General features: G+C 44.3%; 1 protein-coding gene across 4 annotated transcripts in view; it reads right to left on the bottom strand.

The window, feature by feature from the left end:
* Positions 1-17,143, bottom strand: part of ADAMTS14 (ADAM metallopeptidase with thrombospondin type 1 motif 14) — a 71,266-nt gene that overhangs the window by 33,030 nt on the left and 21,093 nt on the right. For all 4 annotated transcript variants that reach the window (XR_013986108.1, XM_081004667.1, XM_081004665.1 and 1 more), the window contains exons 4-5: positions 16,832-17,028; positions 547-630 (exon numbers count right to left, since the gene is read on the bottom strand). Coding sequence is in view for 3 of the 4 variants with exons in the window: in XM_081004667.1 (XP_080860793.1) it covers positions 547-630; positions 16,832-17,028 (281 nt within the window). In the remaining variant the exon portion in view is untranslated. The remainder of the gene's footprint in view (positions 1-546; positions 631-16,831; positions 17,029-17,143) is intronic.

Here is a 17,143-nt window from a genome sequence, read left to right as displayed (position 1 = left end):
ATCAAGCCTTTCTCTAGCATCTGAGCCCTACGTTTGCTCAGTCCTCTCCTCTACTTTTTATTTTTAAGAATATGGATAACAGCCAACACATTAGATCTCCTATATGTGGCCTGAAGTGATAAGTTCCCCCAAGGCTACATCATGCCAGTTCTCTGAAAGTACAGATTTCCATTAAATCTGTTGTTGTTCTCTCTACTGCCCTCTCTCTACCACCTCCCCAATGCCCACAGTCTCTTATAATCCACCCAGCAGAGCAGGACTAGGGAAACTTTGGCCCTCCAGAAGTTGTTGGACTACATCTCCCATCATCTTTGACCACTGGCCATGCTGGATGAAGCTGATGGGTACTGCAGTCCAATAACACCTGTATGGCCAAAGGTTCAGCACCCATTATTTCTGGCATGAGGGATGTTAACGCTTGGCCAATTAGAGAACAGCTAGTACAGAAAAACCATGTAAACTGGTTTGCAAACTTCTTACTTCCTCTGCCTAAAGCACAGGCCTGCATATATCTTACATTAGAAAGAAAAGCTACTATTATCTTACCTGTCTGTATCCCACCATGATCATTCTAACCAGCACAATGTTGATGTGGACCCCCAATGATTCATCGTGGTAAATTTCATCTACCTAGGGAGCCAGGGGGAGGGGGAGGGAATACAAAAAAAAAGCCACAGGTTAAAAAGTATGCATCACGTTCTGAGTATGAAGCATGGTTCAACCCTCACCTTGTTCATCCTCAAAGCAGCACAGTGATTATTACTTACAACCTCAGCTCTACTTTTGTAGAAAGTAACCCCCATTTCTACCTGAGGACTTCAAGAGGAGTTGCTGTTTTGACCTGGTTTCCCTTGGTCTGAATCTAGTTGTAAGGAGGGTGACTGGGGCCTTTGTGAGAGAAACTAATAGAACAAATGAAGCATCAGCAAAGAGGCCACCCTAGGCTGAAAAGATATTAAGTGTGTTTCCCTCTCAGGACACGGTAGCTTGGTATCTTGCTACGCAAAGACACATAAGGCTGCTTTGGCACATAAATACCAATAAAGAAATCACCCTATAATGGGCTCGTGTGGGAAGAAGGGCAGGTTATAAATTTATTTCTACTACTACTCATAATAATAATAATAATAATGGCTTATCCACCAATGGTGTCACGCAAAGTGGAATCTTGCACAGCAGAAAGGCTAATGTAGACCAGTGTTTCCCAAGCTTAGGTCTCCAGCTGTTTCTGGCCTACAGCTCCCATCACCCCTAGCTAGCAAGACCAGTGATTGAGGATGATGGGAATTGTAGTCCAAAAGCAGCTGGAGACACAAGCTTGGGACACACTGATGCAAATAAAGGGCGCATTGTGAAAATATTATCCAAGAAACATTTTATGCATATGAGATACAAATAGGGCCCAGTCTTTATTCACTTACTTACACAAACACAAATTTTTGTATCACCTTCCAATAGAAACTTATGTGGTGGTTTACATCTTTCCACTTTTCACACTCACACACATGCAAACAAATTCCTGCCATCGATCCTGGATCAAATGCTGAATAAACACGGAATGACTTGTATGCCGTCTCACCAAAGCTCTTTCCTCTTTCTGCTTCTTTCACTGCCCTCCCTGCCTCTTCTTCCCTGACCTGATACACATTTAGTATGTCTCTATAGGAGTCCTCCATTTGTAAGCAGGAACCTAGCATGCGCTGTGGGAATTGCGAAGGGAGAAAGGTGAGAATAACCTTCTATTAACATCACTGGAAGAGGGAAAACCTGTTATATTAGAGCAGAGATAGTCAAGGCTGTGCCCTCCCCAAAGATTGTTGGATTCCAGCTCTGACCAGACCCATCCAGCATGGTCAATGGTCAGGGCTGATGTCTGGAGGACAACACATTGGCTACTCCCGAGTTGAAAGAGAACTTGCCCCGACTACCCTTGCATTAAGAATTTGTGCAATAAAGATTAGCCCTCCCTGTGCTAGACTTCATTCCCTTGTTGCCTATCTCAAAACACCCATGAAAATGTTTCTGAAAGATTACAGGAGGCATTGCAGTCTTCTACAGAAAAGGAAGTCGAGATGTAGCAGGAGATAAATATTTAACAAACAAATACATTGGGGGGAAATATTCTCAGTAGCAACGTGTAAACTTTGCTAATAATTTCCCCTCTTTTCCTGTTCTGCCCCTCTGCTACAGTGCCAGGTGCTGAAGGAACATCTTCTTCTACCATAAAAGACCAATCTTGAATAAACAAAATGTTCAAATAAAGACAGAAAGCTAGATGGTGGTGATGATATCACCCAGTGGAACTGAGAACAGCTGGATTTCCCACTAGGAGTTCATCAGCCATGAAACATCCTGCAAACATTCAGCAGATTCAAACGAATGGCCAAAGAGTGGGTGGAATTCATCCAGCTAAAAGGAAAATGTTCACATCCGGACACATTTGCACCTCACAGAGAAACTGGATGTCTACTAGTCATTTTGGAGGGAAAAGTCGAAAGGAACATGAATCAGGTTCCCGAACCGCCCCTCAACCCCATCACTGGTGGAGCGGATGAGAAAGAGGCTAAATCTTTCCCTCTCTTCTCACACACATGTATGTAAATTATTTCCCTACATCAATTATTACCCTGTTGCCCTACTCTTTGCCACACAGAGGGGCATAGATCAGTTGCTCCTACAGTAATGCTGGCTAATCCACCCACCCCATAAAATGTTTCCATGTGAACTCCTCAAACCCCCATCCCCCTTCACCACTACTGGCCTTAAAAATGTTCTGGGGCCTACAGCCATGGCAGAGGGGAAAGCAACACACACTGGGCAAATGAAGCCTACACTTCAGTTGCTGAGCACAGATTAGGCCCTCCTTAGACAACACTGAGGTAAAACACATGCCCTGTAGGACCTCCTCCCAGTCTGTTCCCTTAGCTGTCTAAATGCAAACAGACAACAGAGAGTTCTAAACTGGCCCAATTTAGTAGGGTTTTTTTCCTTCCAAGACTACATGATATCATTATTTACTACCATATCATATGTAAAACAGAAATGGGGTTTTCCATTTTTGGGAAAGGAGTCACGATTAATAACCAGCAAGCAAACAAGATGATTTAAATATTTTCCAAGTATCTGAGACAGAGATATTTTCCCTGTACACTATCATAATTTCCCAAACTATGAATAAATATGTGAACTGGATGCATTTTGATGGTTGAAAAAGTATTCACAAAGCAGAAACCCAGAACCACAATCTTCCACACCCCCTCAGTACGTATCAATATAAAAAAATCTAGAATAAAGTTCAGGCTCTAGCAGTCCTCTTGCTGAAAGGTCTTCCAAACCTAGGAAGGGCTCCATTTCCTATGCTACCTTAGCCAAACTCATCCATATCAAAGGGAGTGCCTCTGAGTACATAAATGGTGTAACAACCACTACCTCGGTACAATTCTGTAAGCTGTCCAGAGTGGCTGGGGAATAATAATAGCAATAATAATAATAATAATAATAATAATAATAATAATGTAAAGGTACCCCTGCCCGTACGGGCCAGTCGTGTCCGACTCTAGGGTTGTGCGCCCATCTCACTTAAGAGGCCGGGGGCCAGCGCTGTCCGGAGACACTTCCAGGTCACGTGGCCAGCGTGACGAAGCTGCTCTGGCGAGCCAGACCAGCGCAGCACACGGAAACGCCGTTTACCTTCCCGCTATAAAGTGGTACCTATTTATCTACTTGCACTTAGGGGTGCTTTCGAACTGCTAGGTGGGCAGGAGCTGGCACCGAAAGACGGGAGCTCACCCCGCCGCAGGGATTCGAACCGCCGACCATGCGATCGGCAAGCCCTAGGCGCTGAGGTTTTACCCACAGCGCCACCTGCGTCCCTTGAATAATAATAATACAGATGCACAAATAATAATACAGATGCACAGATCCAGAGAAGATGATGCATATGCACTCCTTGCTTCCTAGAATGGAAAATGCACGGACAAAAAAGGTGCATGAGTCCCACTGCTGGATCACTGCATCAGAAACTGGGACTGCACACACTGTTCCTGCAAAAACTGTTCCTGGCACTGGATTGGGAACTGTGTGTGCAACTCCGAGCAGATCGCCAGCTGTATCGGCTGAGACAGGACCAATTGTGATTTGGAGGGAGGGACGGAATGTAGACTCTCCATCTCTTCTTCCTCCAAAGGACTAGTAATGACAAAGCTGGCATTAAGCAGCCAACTGCTGTCTGTACCTAGATGCTAACAGGTGCGCCTTAAAGCAGCATGCGGGTAGTTGACAGCTCTGCTGACATCTTTCTGGGTTAGGGTTGGAGGCTACAGCAGAAGATAGGCAGGAAGCAGTTCCTAAGGCATGTGAATCCTTCAGTAGCTACCCTGCAGCAGATGTTGTCGGACTCCAGTTCCCATCAGCCCCAGCCATATGGCAAATTGTCCGGGAAGAGAAGAGTTGTAGTCTAGCAACATCAGAAGGGCATCGCATTGCCTACCCCTTGCACATAGTTATAGAGAGAGAGTTAAGATACTTAGCAATAGAAAGCGTTAGCACAATGAGTCTGGCTACAATCAGTAATAACTATTAGCAGAAAAAGCATACGAGCAACCTCCTTGCCTTTGAGATACAAATTTATTGTCTGTATGTGGAGCGGGAATGTCACTACCAAATATTTCACTAGCAGTGAGCATGCCAGCTCGTCTCTGAACCAGGCAGAGCTGACCTGAAGTGGCTTCAGCATGACTTTGGCAGCTCACAAACAAAACCTCAAGAAAATGGGTTGGCCTCAGCCCAAGCCAAGGAAAGGGGGAAAGAATGAGGACTGAATGAGAGGGAAGACAGGAGAGAGAGAGTGCAAAACTATGTGCCTTTAAACATTAAGCAAAGCAAACACAAGTCAACTGCCAAGTGGAAGAACTCTGTCTTGCTCAGAATTGTTAAGCAAATTTCTTTCCTCACCTCTCCAAGGGGTTAAGTCATTTGTTGTACATGCACACCATCTGAATTCAGCCTGAAGCGGAGTTGGATGGGCGAAACCAATCTATGCCTATTCTTCTCCCAGTTAATCGGAGAGATAGTTACGCACAGAGAGAGAGATCGCAAAGTGTTCTGGAGTGTGGTCAAGCCAGCTCTAAGTGGAAGAGCAGAGCTGTTTGTGCTGGCAGCAACAAGTTGTACACTTGTTCCTATTCCACCCAGATGAGATTTTTTACTGCTTGGAGGGGAGATTTAATATATCTGCTGCTATATGTAGACGCAGGTAGCAAGGCAACATCTGCGTGTAACAAAGAACTGCTCCGTTCAAGCTTTTTTTAAACTTTTATTTTTAAAAGGGCCAGACAGCATGGAAACAGATGGCGTGGAAACATCACTCTCGGGACTTTTGAGACAGTTTGTGCATCCAACGCTTCCAAGCTCCTGACAACGGAAGTGAGGTTTCTCAAAAGCAAGGGAAAGCCCTTTCTCATTCTAATTCTGAGTCACGGTTTCAGCAACATGAGAGAGAAACAAATTGATCTACACACAAAGAGGTGGACAGAGAACCACCAGTGAGTCTCCTAAGGTTGTAGTCTGCCAAGGACCAAAAGGAAGTTTCGTTTCGGAGGCAAGGACTGGAACTTGCAGGTGGTCCTCAAGGAATGAAGTCATACCACTGATGGGTCTCTGCATTAGTCAAAATCCTCACATGGCATGTAGGTGTTGGGTAAGCAGGATCGGTGCAATGGACACACGGAAAGAGGGACATTAAGAAGGTCTCTAAGAGACATTCATCAGAAGGACACACCAATGTTATTAACCCCACCATTATCATGGGCACTGTCCATCTGTTCTGAAAATATGTTTCTAATCAGGTTCCACTGAGAAACAACGCTTAACATATAGATTAACTACCTAAATCATGATTACAGATTGCCTTCAAAGCAGGACAAGCTTGGTTTGAACTGGCTTTCTTATTAACCACGTTTAAGTTTCCTCTTGCAAAACAGCAAGTTGGAAGCCAGATATTGCTTGGAACCATGACAAGGGCAAATGGTTAAAACAATGGCATAGAATAAATATGGAGGGTTGTTTTTTGTTTTTGTTTTTTTAAAAAATGGTTGAGGGTACTGCCAAATTCTACCCCAGATGTGATCTAGCATTATCTGGGGGTTACTGGCCATTTGGGGTCCTGATTTTGACAAGGACTGTCTGGAAACTGCAGTGGGTCCCATCAAGTCCCCCTCTGCACCAGGTCCCACCAGGTCTGGGCTGAGCATTGAGCAGTTGAAACAAGGGAGAAAACAGTACCTCTGAAAACAGTGCAACCAAGCATCAAAATGCAAATTACGTTAACTGTGTGGCTAGCAACCACATCAGGAGGTTTGGAAATTTAATCCCAGGTACAAGTAAAAATAATAAGAATAATTTATTATTTATACCCCGCCCATCTGGCTGGGTTTCCCCAGCCAACCTGGGCAGCTTGCAACAGAATATTAAAAACATGATAAAACATCAAACATTAAAAACCTCCCTGAACAGGACTGCCTTCAGATGTCTTCTAAAAGCCAGATAGTTGTTTATTTCCTTGACACCTGGTGGGAGGGCATTCCACAGGGTGGGCACCACCACCGAGAAGGCCCTCTGCCTGGTTCCCTGTATCCTCACTTTTCACAGTGAGGGAACCACAAGAAGGCCCCTGGAGCTAGACCTCAGTGTCCGGGCTGAACGATGGGGGTGGAGATGCTCCTTCAAGTATACTGGGCCAAGACCGTTTAGGGCTTTAAAGGTCAGCACCAACACTTTGAATTGTGCTCAGAAACATACTGGGAGCCAATGTAGGTCTTTCAGGATCGGTGTTATATGGTCACCGGTCTAGCTGCTCGGTTTAGGGCCCAATTTTCCTAGAAACAGTAGCATATGTGGAGGTGAGCTTTACCCCTTTCCTTCCCAACTGTGATCCTGGGGGTGGGGTGGGGTGTGGACCTTGATGAAAATTTCCCCTCACTTCAAAACACTGCAGTTGGATTTAGGGGGGAAAGCTAACTGCATTGGCACCAGTGGGGAGCAGGACTTTCATCAGGTTTGTGACTGGAGGGGGAGGATATAAACCTGCCCTCTTTCCATGGTCCCAATGAAAATTGGAGGGGGTTGCACCTAGGTTAATGTTTTTATTTAAAAAAAATATATCCCACGGTATGGCTTTGAGCCACACAATTTATGTAATGTGTAGCTTAGTCCTGAGCGAATTACATCTGTGCAAAGATATTCAGACCTGTGAAAAGCTTCACGTGTTGTTTCACGGGGGCAATTCATCACTCCAAGGTAAGGGAAAACTTTGCGCTACATAAAGGGGGTAAAGTGGAGGTCACACAAGTAAGGTTGGAGGGGAAGTTGCACTCCAGAGCCAGCAAAACCGTTAATCCCCACTTGCAGTAAGTTGAGAAAGATTTGACTAATGAATCTACTTGGCACAAATCCTTCTAACGAACAGATTAAGCTCACACACAGAGAGAAAAGATATTTAAGCTTTAATAGCAGAATCCAACCAACAAAAATGTCACAAAGCCATCAAGATCTCCAACAACACTCGATAGCTAACCAGGAGAATTTTCTTTCAAATGGGGGGGGGGGGGAATGAGATGCAATTTTAAAAAAAATTACAGTGGTACCTCGGGTTACAGACACTTCAGATTACAGACGCTTCAGGTTACAGACTCCACTAACCCTGAAATAGTACCTCGGGTTAAGAACTTTGCTTCAGGATGAGAACAGAAATCGCGCAGTGGCAGCAGCAGCGGGAGGCCCCATTAGCTAAAGTGGTACCTCAGGTTAAGAACAGTTTCAGGTTAAGAATGGACCTCCAGAACAAATTAAATTCTTAACCCGAGGTGCCACTGTAATAAATTAAAGGCAAATCATTTTGCTAGAACAGGGTAGAATGATGGGGGGAGGAAGAACTTAACTTATGCCACAGGAATAATAAAAAATAATAGCTCTTACGACTGAACAATGACTGACTGGGAAATGCTAAAAAGATATTATGACTTACTCCCTTATTGAAAACTGTACTTCCCATTTCCTGAAGGTACTTGTAGCCCCGTGCTGCTGGGTCACTTTCAAAGATGGCTTCCATGCCACCAGAATGAAACATTCAGTTGTCAATTAGCCCTGGAAGCAAAGCCACTTGGATTGGCCAGAGTACTGGAATATTATGCAACCTTAAGCTGATTTAATAAAAGGAAGGTTGCCTGGCATACAAGCTACTTAGCTTACTTCATGGCACATTTCCTGACCCCAAGATGCTATTATGGGGGTTCCCATGAAGCATGTTGTGATGTGTCCCTGATGAAGTGAGGCTCCTACTTACAGTAAGTGACCTCTTCATCTCCAATTGACATGCAGTGACCCTTTTCCTTCTCTCTATTCCACTCTTGTATAGGCAATAAAAGTTATGTGCCTTGGGGAAGGATGAAGATAATTTTGGGAGAGTCTTGCAAATTGTTTCAATGAAACAATTAGCTAAATAAACAAAACTTGCAACCCAGCTGCTAAATCCATCGTTCTAATGTCCCTCTGCTTGCTACATAAAAGACACACGCACCAACCAACCCCCCCCCCCCAAAAAAAATCCAATTCTGTGTTTTTTTCCCTCCCTCTCCCTTTGGCAGCAGCAATTTCATCTCCACTGTAGCAGCCAATATCTGTTCCTTGCCAAACAAGGTCTTGTGCCACACATCACGCAGAGCATTCCCCGTCTGGAAAATATCGCTAGCTTTGGGATTATGTTGCATTTTAACATAATGCGGTATGCTTTTAATCCAGGAGCTTCTTATTTTACCTAACCCGTCTCCTCTTAAACCAGTTCTAAATTCAGCTCTTTGCTGCTCCCCAGCTACCAGCACTTGCGGTGGGCGAAAATGGTTCGGGTAAAGGCATTTTGTTGCCTAAACAATGCACATTTGGTGTCAGAATGGGGGGGGGGGGTGAGGTGGGAAACACCCCAAAAAGTTTGGTGGGAGGCCTGCCTCTTTTTGCTGCCTGCTGTGCCTTTAAAAACATATATTCAACTTGTTTGGGTGGGGGAGAACAGCCTTTCCAGGATGGCCAGCTACCATTCCGTCTCCCACAATGCAGCAGTCAGCACATCTATATCAAAACATAGCAGCCATTGCCTTCTAGGAGGAAAAATGATGCCATCAATCTGTACACCGTGGTTCTCTTTCCTAGACAATCCAGAAAGCTTTAGCAAGGGTTGTGGTGGAAGGGAGATCCATCTCTGAGAAGAATGAATAGCAGAGTGGGGCGGAGATAACGCAAGACAGAAGCACATATATTTTACAGAATGAGGACAGAGAACAAGGAACAGTGCAACAAATGTTTGCAGGGGATTCTGTGATAAGCGATGTGATATTGTTTGATATGAAGGCCCAAGAACAAGGAGTCAGCTGTAACTGATGAACAGAAAACGTAATTGTGCACCCAGCTGTTTAGAAGAAGAAAAATCCAACTCTGGTTTGATATCTCTTTTCTTCACATATGGTTCAAGAAAAAGTCAAAGTCTTGTTTTTATGGAAAGCAGGCCACAACTGCATTTGAAAGGCATAGGCAAAGTCTGGCCCACCAGGTGTTCGGGACTACAATTCCCATCATCCCTAGCTAACAGGACCAGTGGTCAGGGATGATGGGAATTGTAGTCCCAAACATCTGGAGGGCTGGAGTTTGCCTATGCCTGCTTTACACACATTGCTCCCTTAAGACCCCATAGGAAGATATCCAGTCCATACAATGGACTGAAAGGGATATCTTGGTGTATGTGCAGATGTGTGCAGAGGGGTGGGGCTATGTGTATGTTCTAGAGCCTGAACATGATTGCTTCTCTGCAGTGGGGAAACATCTTTTGCAGAGAATCTGAGCTGGGCATGCTAAAATAAACCCACTAATCTGGGGCACAGAATTAATGATAACAGAGGAACAAATGGATGTCTCCAAAGATCCAGTATCACAAAGTTTACAGTGCAGCAGTAGTTTTCAAACAGTCCATTGTGGCACCCTGGGGTGCCTTGAATGATGGTCAGGGGTGCTGCGGGCAACATTGGCCTCGATCCCTCTTTCCTTCCATCCCTCCTCGGATGCCCTCTTGCATCGCTGCCTCCCCAAGGCTTGCACAGCTGTTTGTTGCAGCAGCCCTGGCTACAAGCTCCCCAGGAGAATGGTGCCTCTGGGGCTGGGCAGAAGTTGCTTCCCAGACCCCTGTGGAGCAGTGGGAGGAGGCACCTGTCTTTGGGGCAGGGGTGGGGCAACTCAGAAACCAGAGGCAGCAGCTACAGCTGTCCAAAGGACTCTCAAGGAGGGGGAGAGAGAGGAGGCTGAGGGAACACTCCACAAGGGAGAGTGTTTGAAAAGGGGTAAGGAGCTGCCAGCTCTGCAGGCAAGGGGTGACATAACTGGGGTCCTGTGCCCCACAGGGGTGCCGCAGAAAGAATGTAGTTGGTCAAGGGAGCTGTGGACCAAAAAGATTGAACACCTCTGCAGTACAAGATTGCTGTTTTTAATGTTTCTCATATTTATTTTTTAAAACCAACAGCGACTGCCATTTTAACTAACATCAGCCAAACCAAGCCAACAGCAGCGTAATATATTCTAAGTGCCTGCATGTAACATTCTTCCCATTGCTCTTGGATAGGTCTCCAAGCATCTCCAAAGCCAATGTTTGGGCCACAGTAGATAATCAGGCCACCTCATTAGTGCCAAATGGTAACTGTTACAGTTCTGAACCCAGCTCGTTGTTAGAATATGGTGGGAAGGATTTTCTCCCTCTAATCAGATTAAGGTGGCAGGAACTAGTGAGTCCTCCTCATGAAAAGCCAGCAGGCTCACAGACAGCTGCCTCAAGGGCCTCCCCCACCTTCCAGCCCCATGTAGAGGATCACTGGGGGAAAGAGCTTTGTCCTTTTTAAGTGCCGTGAGCTTAATATTTCTTAACCGTTCTGGCGGTTCCCTCACTGCGAGAAGGAACCAGGGAACCAGGCAGAGGGCCTTCTCGGTAGTGGCGCCCCACCCTGTGGAATGCCCTCCCATCAGATGTCAAGGAAATAAACAACTATCTGACTTTTAGAAGACATCAGAAGGCAGTCCTGTTTAGGGAAGTTTTTAATGTTTTGTGTTTTATCGTGTTTTTAATATTCTGTTGGGAGCTGCCCAGAGTGGCTGGGGAAACCCAGTCAGATGGGCGGGGTATAAATTATTATTATTATTATTATTATTATTAATACCAGCAAGGAGAAGAGTAACCATTGGGACATGGAAGCAACCATCAATGACAAAAGCAGCACTGCAAGGTTGCAGATTAGGAATCTTTTGCACTTTCTATGAACGCAGTGGTTCTCAAACCTTTTCCCCTGGGCCACACTTTCAGAATAAAAATTTGCTCGTGCCACACCTAATCTTTTATCGATAAGGCGTACAAAATTGGAAAACGAAAAGAAACAACTCCTGTCAGTGCTTCATTTGTTAACACATGAACACAACTACTTTATAATACGATCATGGGACATCCAGAAAGTATACTGTAAAACAATGCAGAGCTACATAGGAACATGAATCATTCCCTCTTGCTCTCATTTCGAGAAGATATCTATCCATATTCTGTAAATAAAATAAAACTTTGGCACTATCCTATACTACATTAGACTGGAATGTTTAAATGTTTCTTCGGTTGTCCTTGAATCTTCCCGCCACACTTGCCACCACTCTCTTTGAGAACCACTCCATAAACACAACAGATGAACAAAAATGTCCAGGGAACATGGGGAATCTACCTTACACCAAGTAAGACCATTGGGTCCAGCCAGCTCAGTACTGTCTACACCAATGGTCAGCGATTTTCCGGGATTTCAGACAAGGGACACTCCCAACACTACCTGAAGAATATGGTAGGTCTTTTGCATGCAAAGCAGTTGTTCTACCGCTAAAGTGCACCTCTTACTCCACCCCTTGGGCTTTGTAGCCAAAGAATGAACAACTCCCACAAATTTCTACCCACTCTGTTCCAACACATGCTAAGGCTGTGCATATGAGTTGCTTTCAGGTTTGAGTCAGAATCTAAAAGAACCTGAATGTTCACGTGGCTAGAGAATCTCACTCGTCTTCTGGCTTTCCTTACCTCCTATGCACATTCACCAAATTCATGTCCCATCTAGGGTGCCCATGAATTCAATTTTGAGAGACCACACTTTTTTATAAGGCTAGCTTTTAAAAGCAATTAACACATATGCACATACTGTCCATGGCCTCACATATTCAGCCATTTTATATTTTGTGTGCTCAGTCTTGTTGCATATCATTGCATTCATGAAGGCTAGACACTTCCTTTGTGTCGTTATTCTTTATAAAAGAACGCTTGGATCTTCAGAATTCTAGAAAGATGAATGAACAAATCAATTTATTACAGTCACAGACCAGAGATAAAATTCTAGGGAGATCCCAAAAACTGAACAAAATGTTTTTTGGGGAAATCTGTGCAACCAGTGTAATGTTTATGCTGCAAACAGCATAAGGCACTTTAAATGGTTTTCATAAAGTTCAATATATCTGAACGTTTACTTGGTTTACATTTCTTACAGTGCAGTCCTGCGCTTGTTTACTCAGGAGCAAGCTCTACTATGTTCAACAGTAGGTGTGTACAGTATTGCAGTCTTAAAACTGCGCTAACAGGAATACACTTTATTTTTAAAGCCAACTTTTTATATTATATCATCACAACAGCTTGAACTTAAATGATTCATTGACAGCCTAAGCTGCTAAAGAAACAAATATTGTTTACAATAATAAGAGGGAAATGAATCCATGGCAACACAGATGTACACGAGTATCCAGTCATCATCCTGTCCTAAATATAGACTTCATTTCCACATAAACAGCTCATGGGCAAAAGACACACTTCATCCCTATGTTGATAGAACTGTTTCAATATAGGGAACTTCCGTTTTCCATTAAGAAAACGCAATTAGGATACATCTTACAAACAACTGAAATAAGCTCAACCGTTTAAAATCTCAGGGCATTTCCAGTTGAGGAAAACAGCTCAATTCCATTCAAGGCAGCCCTATATAAGAGTATATCCCATGTGGGATTTAGCCCTTGAGGGCTAAAATAATACACAGTGTATTGTATCTCAAACCTGTCAAAAGACTTCTGAGACAGACTTGGTTCTCCCTTAAGACAGCCTTGCTCTCTCTCTCCATTAACACTGTGGTCTCTCTACTCACCCAAGCTACCAGTTCATCAAATCCTTTCTTCTTACAATCTGACAAGAGCTTCGCCAAGGCTCTCCCTCTTCAGCCTTGCCTTGAACTAACAGGATTAGTGTTCATTTGTGTGGTCTTGGTCAGGCTGTGATTTATAGCTGCTGGCATGGCTCCCTTTTGTATTCCTTTCTGATGAACTCTGAACACCGCCTTGCTCCCCCGGGTCACCCACCCCACAAAAGCACAAGGGCATTCTGCTCAGCTGTGCATTCCTCTAACCTATTTCCGATTTAAGAAGGAAACAGGCTGCTTCTGAGTAGAGCTAACCTGCGGCGTCCTCCCATCTTCCACTCCACACGTCAAAGTCTCCTTCCTGCAATGGTTTCTTCCTCTGCACACAAGACTTCAGCCTTTGCAGGACAATTTAAAGTATCCAAGGCGCACGAAATTTTTCCATCCCACAAGCCTCGTAAAAGACCAAATGATAAGGCCCCCTCCCTGCTGGCAACTGAAAATGCAAAATATCCAACAACACAGCAGCTAAAAGCAGTAATAAAACAAGTCACAAACCATCAGCAGTTGGTTTGACACCCCATTAATTCGGGCTCACTGTTCCAAACACCCATTAAAACAAAAGTTTCCTGCATTCTTTTCACAGCAAAGAATACCTCCTCCAGATAAGGAGGTTCACACCCTGGTTGCCACTCACCAACCTGCCCCTCTGCCAGCTGATCTAACTGTATCAAACAAAGGAAGAAACTTGAAGCTGTGGGAAAGAATACACAGAAGTATTATTGGGGAAGGGCCTTCGCTCAGAGATAAGAGCACATACTGTGCATGCAAAACATTCTAGGTTCTATTCCCAAAATCTCCAAATAGAGCTGGGATAGATTACTATGAGAACCCTTCTACCAATCAATATGCACAGTACTCAGATAGATGGGCCAATGACCTGCCTCAGTGTAAGGCAGCTGATCTTCCTATGTTCCTGTGCCGTGGATGACTTGAGAGTTAATACAGTGGTACCTCGCAAGACAAAAAACTCGCTAGACGAAAGGGTTTTTTGTTTTTTGAGCTGCTTCGCAAGACGATTTTCCCTATGGGCTTGCTTCGCAAGACGGAAACATCTTGCAAGTTTGTTTCCTTTTTCTTAACACCGTTAATACAGTTGCGACTTGACTCCGAGGAGCAACTCATAGAACACGGTGTCGTAGCCTTTTTTGAGGTTTTTAAAGACTTTGGTGATTTTTGAAGCTTTTCCAAAACTTTCCCGACACCGTGCTTCGCAAGACGAAAAAAATCACAAGACGACAAAACTCGCGGAACGAATTAATTTCGTCTTGCGAGGCACCACTGTATTTGGAGCAGGGAGACCTCCTAGAAAAGTGTGGGAAGAAGCAACCCCTTGAGGTTAAGATGGTTGTTGGCTGTTAGTGTACTAAAAGAATCTGGTTCTCAGTTGTGTGGCATTTAAAAAATAGAAGGAAGTTGGCTTCCCACTTATTTAGAAAGATTTATAGACTGCTTAACCACAAATATCTCCCAGCGATGTACACAAGGTTGTAGGCAAAAGGCAGCTAAAAACCCACAAGACTTATTGAAAACAAATAGTTCTCTTACTCCCTGGGGAGTTTGCTTGCATCCCCTTAATTTTATTCCACCACAGCCACATTTTGGGACTATTGTAACAGTACTGAGAAGAGAGCGAGACTTGTCAAATTGCGTGTGGGGTGGGGTGGAGGACTACTGCTTGGGAAGCGGTCTAGGCCAAAACACCTTTTGAAGTGAGAGGCCCCCCGAGTGGCATGGTGGCGCGGTGGGAGTCCAGTCTAAAGAGAAGCCTCTGAAAGGTCACCAGCAATGATGGATAACTAGCAGACAAGGCCCTTAAATGGTGGGTGTTGCTCACCAAGTGCCGGGAGACTTGACAAGGGTACGAAAAGAAAGTGTCAGAACTAAAAGAAGGGACAAAGAGGAATGGAGAGAAAAAGGGTCTGCCTGGAGGCTGGCGAAGGAAATAATGCTTTAACAAACTATTCGTTTTGCATCTTACCCACAGAGGTCATGTTTTCTCCTTTTTACCGATCTTTTCTTCTATCTCATTAAGCTCTCCAATGGGCCTTTTTCCATCTGAAAAGGCAGCTGCCTCTCTTCCACTCCTCCCCACCCCCCGCCACCCCCCCCCCACAAACCCAGCATCCTGAACATTCACAGAGTGAAAAGCGTTCCCTGCTGAGTATAAACCATGAAATGGGGTTGAAAATGAAGCTTTTGATTAAACCTGACAATTTCAAGCTTCTCATGCCGTCCCCTAGAAGCTGGGGGGAAATGACATCATGCATGACACCCAGTTGCACAGGAGGGGCAAGCACAAGGTCAGGGAGTGACGGAAACCCCTTTGCTTCTCTACAACTTGGGTTCGTTTAAGGAGCAAATTGGTGCACTTGAAAGGGGAAGGTTTCCAAAGCACCTCATTTAAAACATCAACTTTATAGGGAGACGAGACGTCTTTGCATTTACGTTTTGCCATGTGACAAAGTTACTATTTTAATATTTTGATGGTTTTTCCTGTTTATGTTTTTTTGCTATTGTTTTACTGGGTCTGTTTTACAAGTTCTTGAATGATTTTTAATGCAATGTATTGTTCTTTTTATGCTGCGCTTTGTGCCCTTAAAATGGTTGTAAGTCACTTGGAGGATCCTTTATAGGGCAAGCAACTAATAAATTGACTAATAACAATAATAATAATAATAATAGATGAACCAATAGCAAACAAACCATTCTGCACATGTAGAAGCACATCGTTTATGCAGAGTAGTTCTAAAACACAGCTGGCGTATAAAATGGCGGATAAATCTGAGGGGCAAGTTAAGGTGAATGCTCGGGTCTCTAATACGACATGGAGTTCATCTCTCTGGCAAACATTAATTAAAAGCATCCATCCTAGCAGCACGATGACATCTGTTGTCATTGTTGATACTAGGATAGAACCTCTGCTCCAAAAAGGGAACCACTTCTTTTGAAATCACTCCAAAGCTGCTCTGGTATTTGCTGAAATCTGACCTCTGGTAAAACTGCAAGCAAAACATCTTTTAGCTGGTCACTTCTGGCAAATTTCATTATATATAGCCAGAGTTTTAAATGGGGCTTCACATCATCTGAAAGCTTTCACCCACGAAAACAGTAACTGAGGTGCCAGAAGGATCTGACGGTTGGTTACTACTAACTGTCGATCAGACCTTTTCATCAAGAGTCATGATTTCCTTTGTAGAGAATCTGAGCAACTGCCTGCTTCAACAGCCACCTTCCCGCCCACCCAGCCCATGGAATCTGACAGGGAAATGTCCATTGAGCCAATCCAACTATCCTTCGCTTGGGTAGGCCCCAAACCTTCGAACACAACATCAAATGCCATTATAAGACATGAAGGTTTCACAATATGCACCATTACGGCCTCGCAGACTTCTAGGGTACATATGTGCACTCACACAGTGAAACTACGTCATCCGATGCAAACAGCAGATACCCACACTCAGGTGACTAGTGGATATGCAGCCCTCCCTTCCAGTCCCCATCTGTAACAGTTAAAATAAAACAACAGAGAGCCTCACTATGTTCATGAGGGTGAGGACGTAATTCTGGACGTGTTCCTTCCCATGGAATCGCACAACGGAATCGTCCACGGCCAGCAGAATCTCTATGTTGTAGTCGTCTTTCTTGGCGTGGCGCCTCTTCCGATCTGCTTCGCCAACCTGCTCTTCAATTAGGTTCAGTGTGTTTGGGAGCTGACCTAGGCTAAAGCCTGGAACTAGGAAAGTTGAGAGAAAAGATAAAGGGGTTAAAAAGCTATTGCTGGCACAATTGTGAAATTTCAGTAGTTATTCTGGTCTCTAAAATCTATTATTCTGCAAAAAAAAACAACA

Source organism: Podarcis pityusensis, assembly GCF_964106645.2.
Source record: "Podarcis pityusensis genome assembly, chromosome: 5".
Classification (NCBI taxonomy): domain Eukaryota; kingdom Metazoa; phylum Chordata; class Lepidosauria; order Squamata; family Lacertidae; genus Podarcis; species Podarcis pityusensis.
Note: the sequence above shows the minus strand (reverse complement) of the source record. Positions and strands in the feature narration are given on the sequence as shown.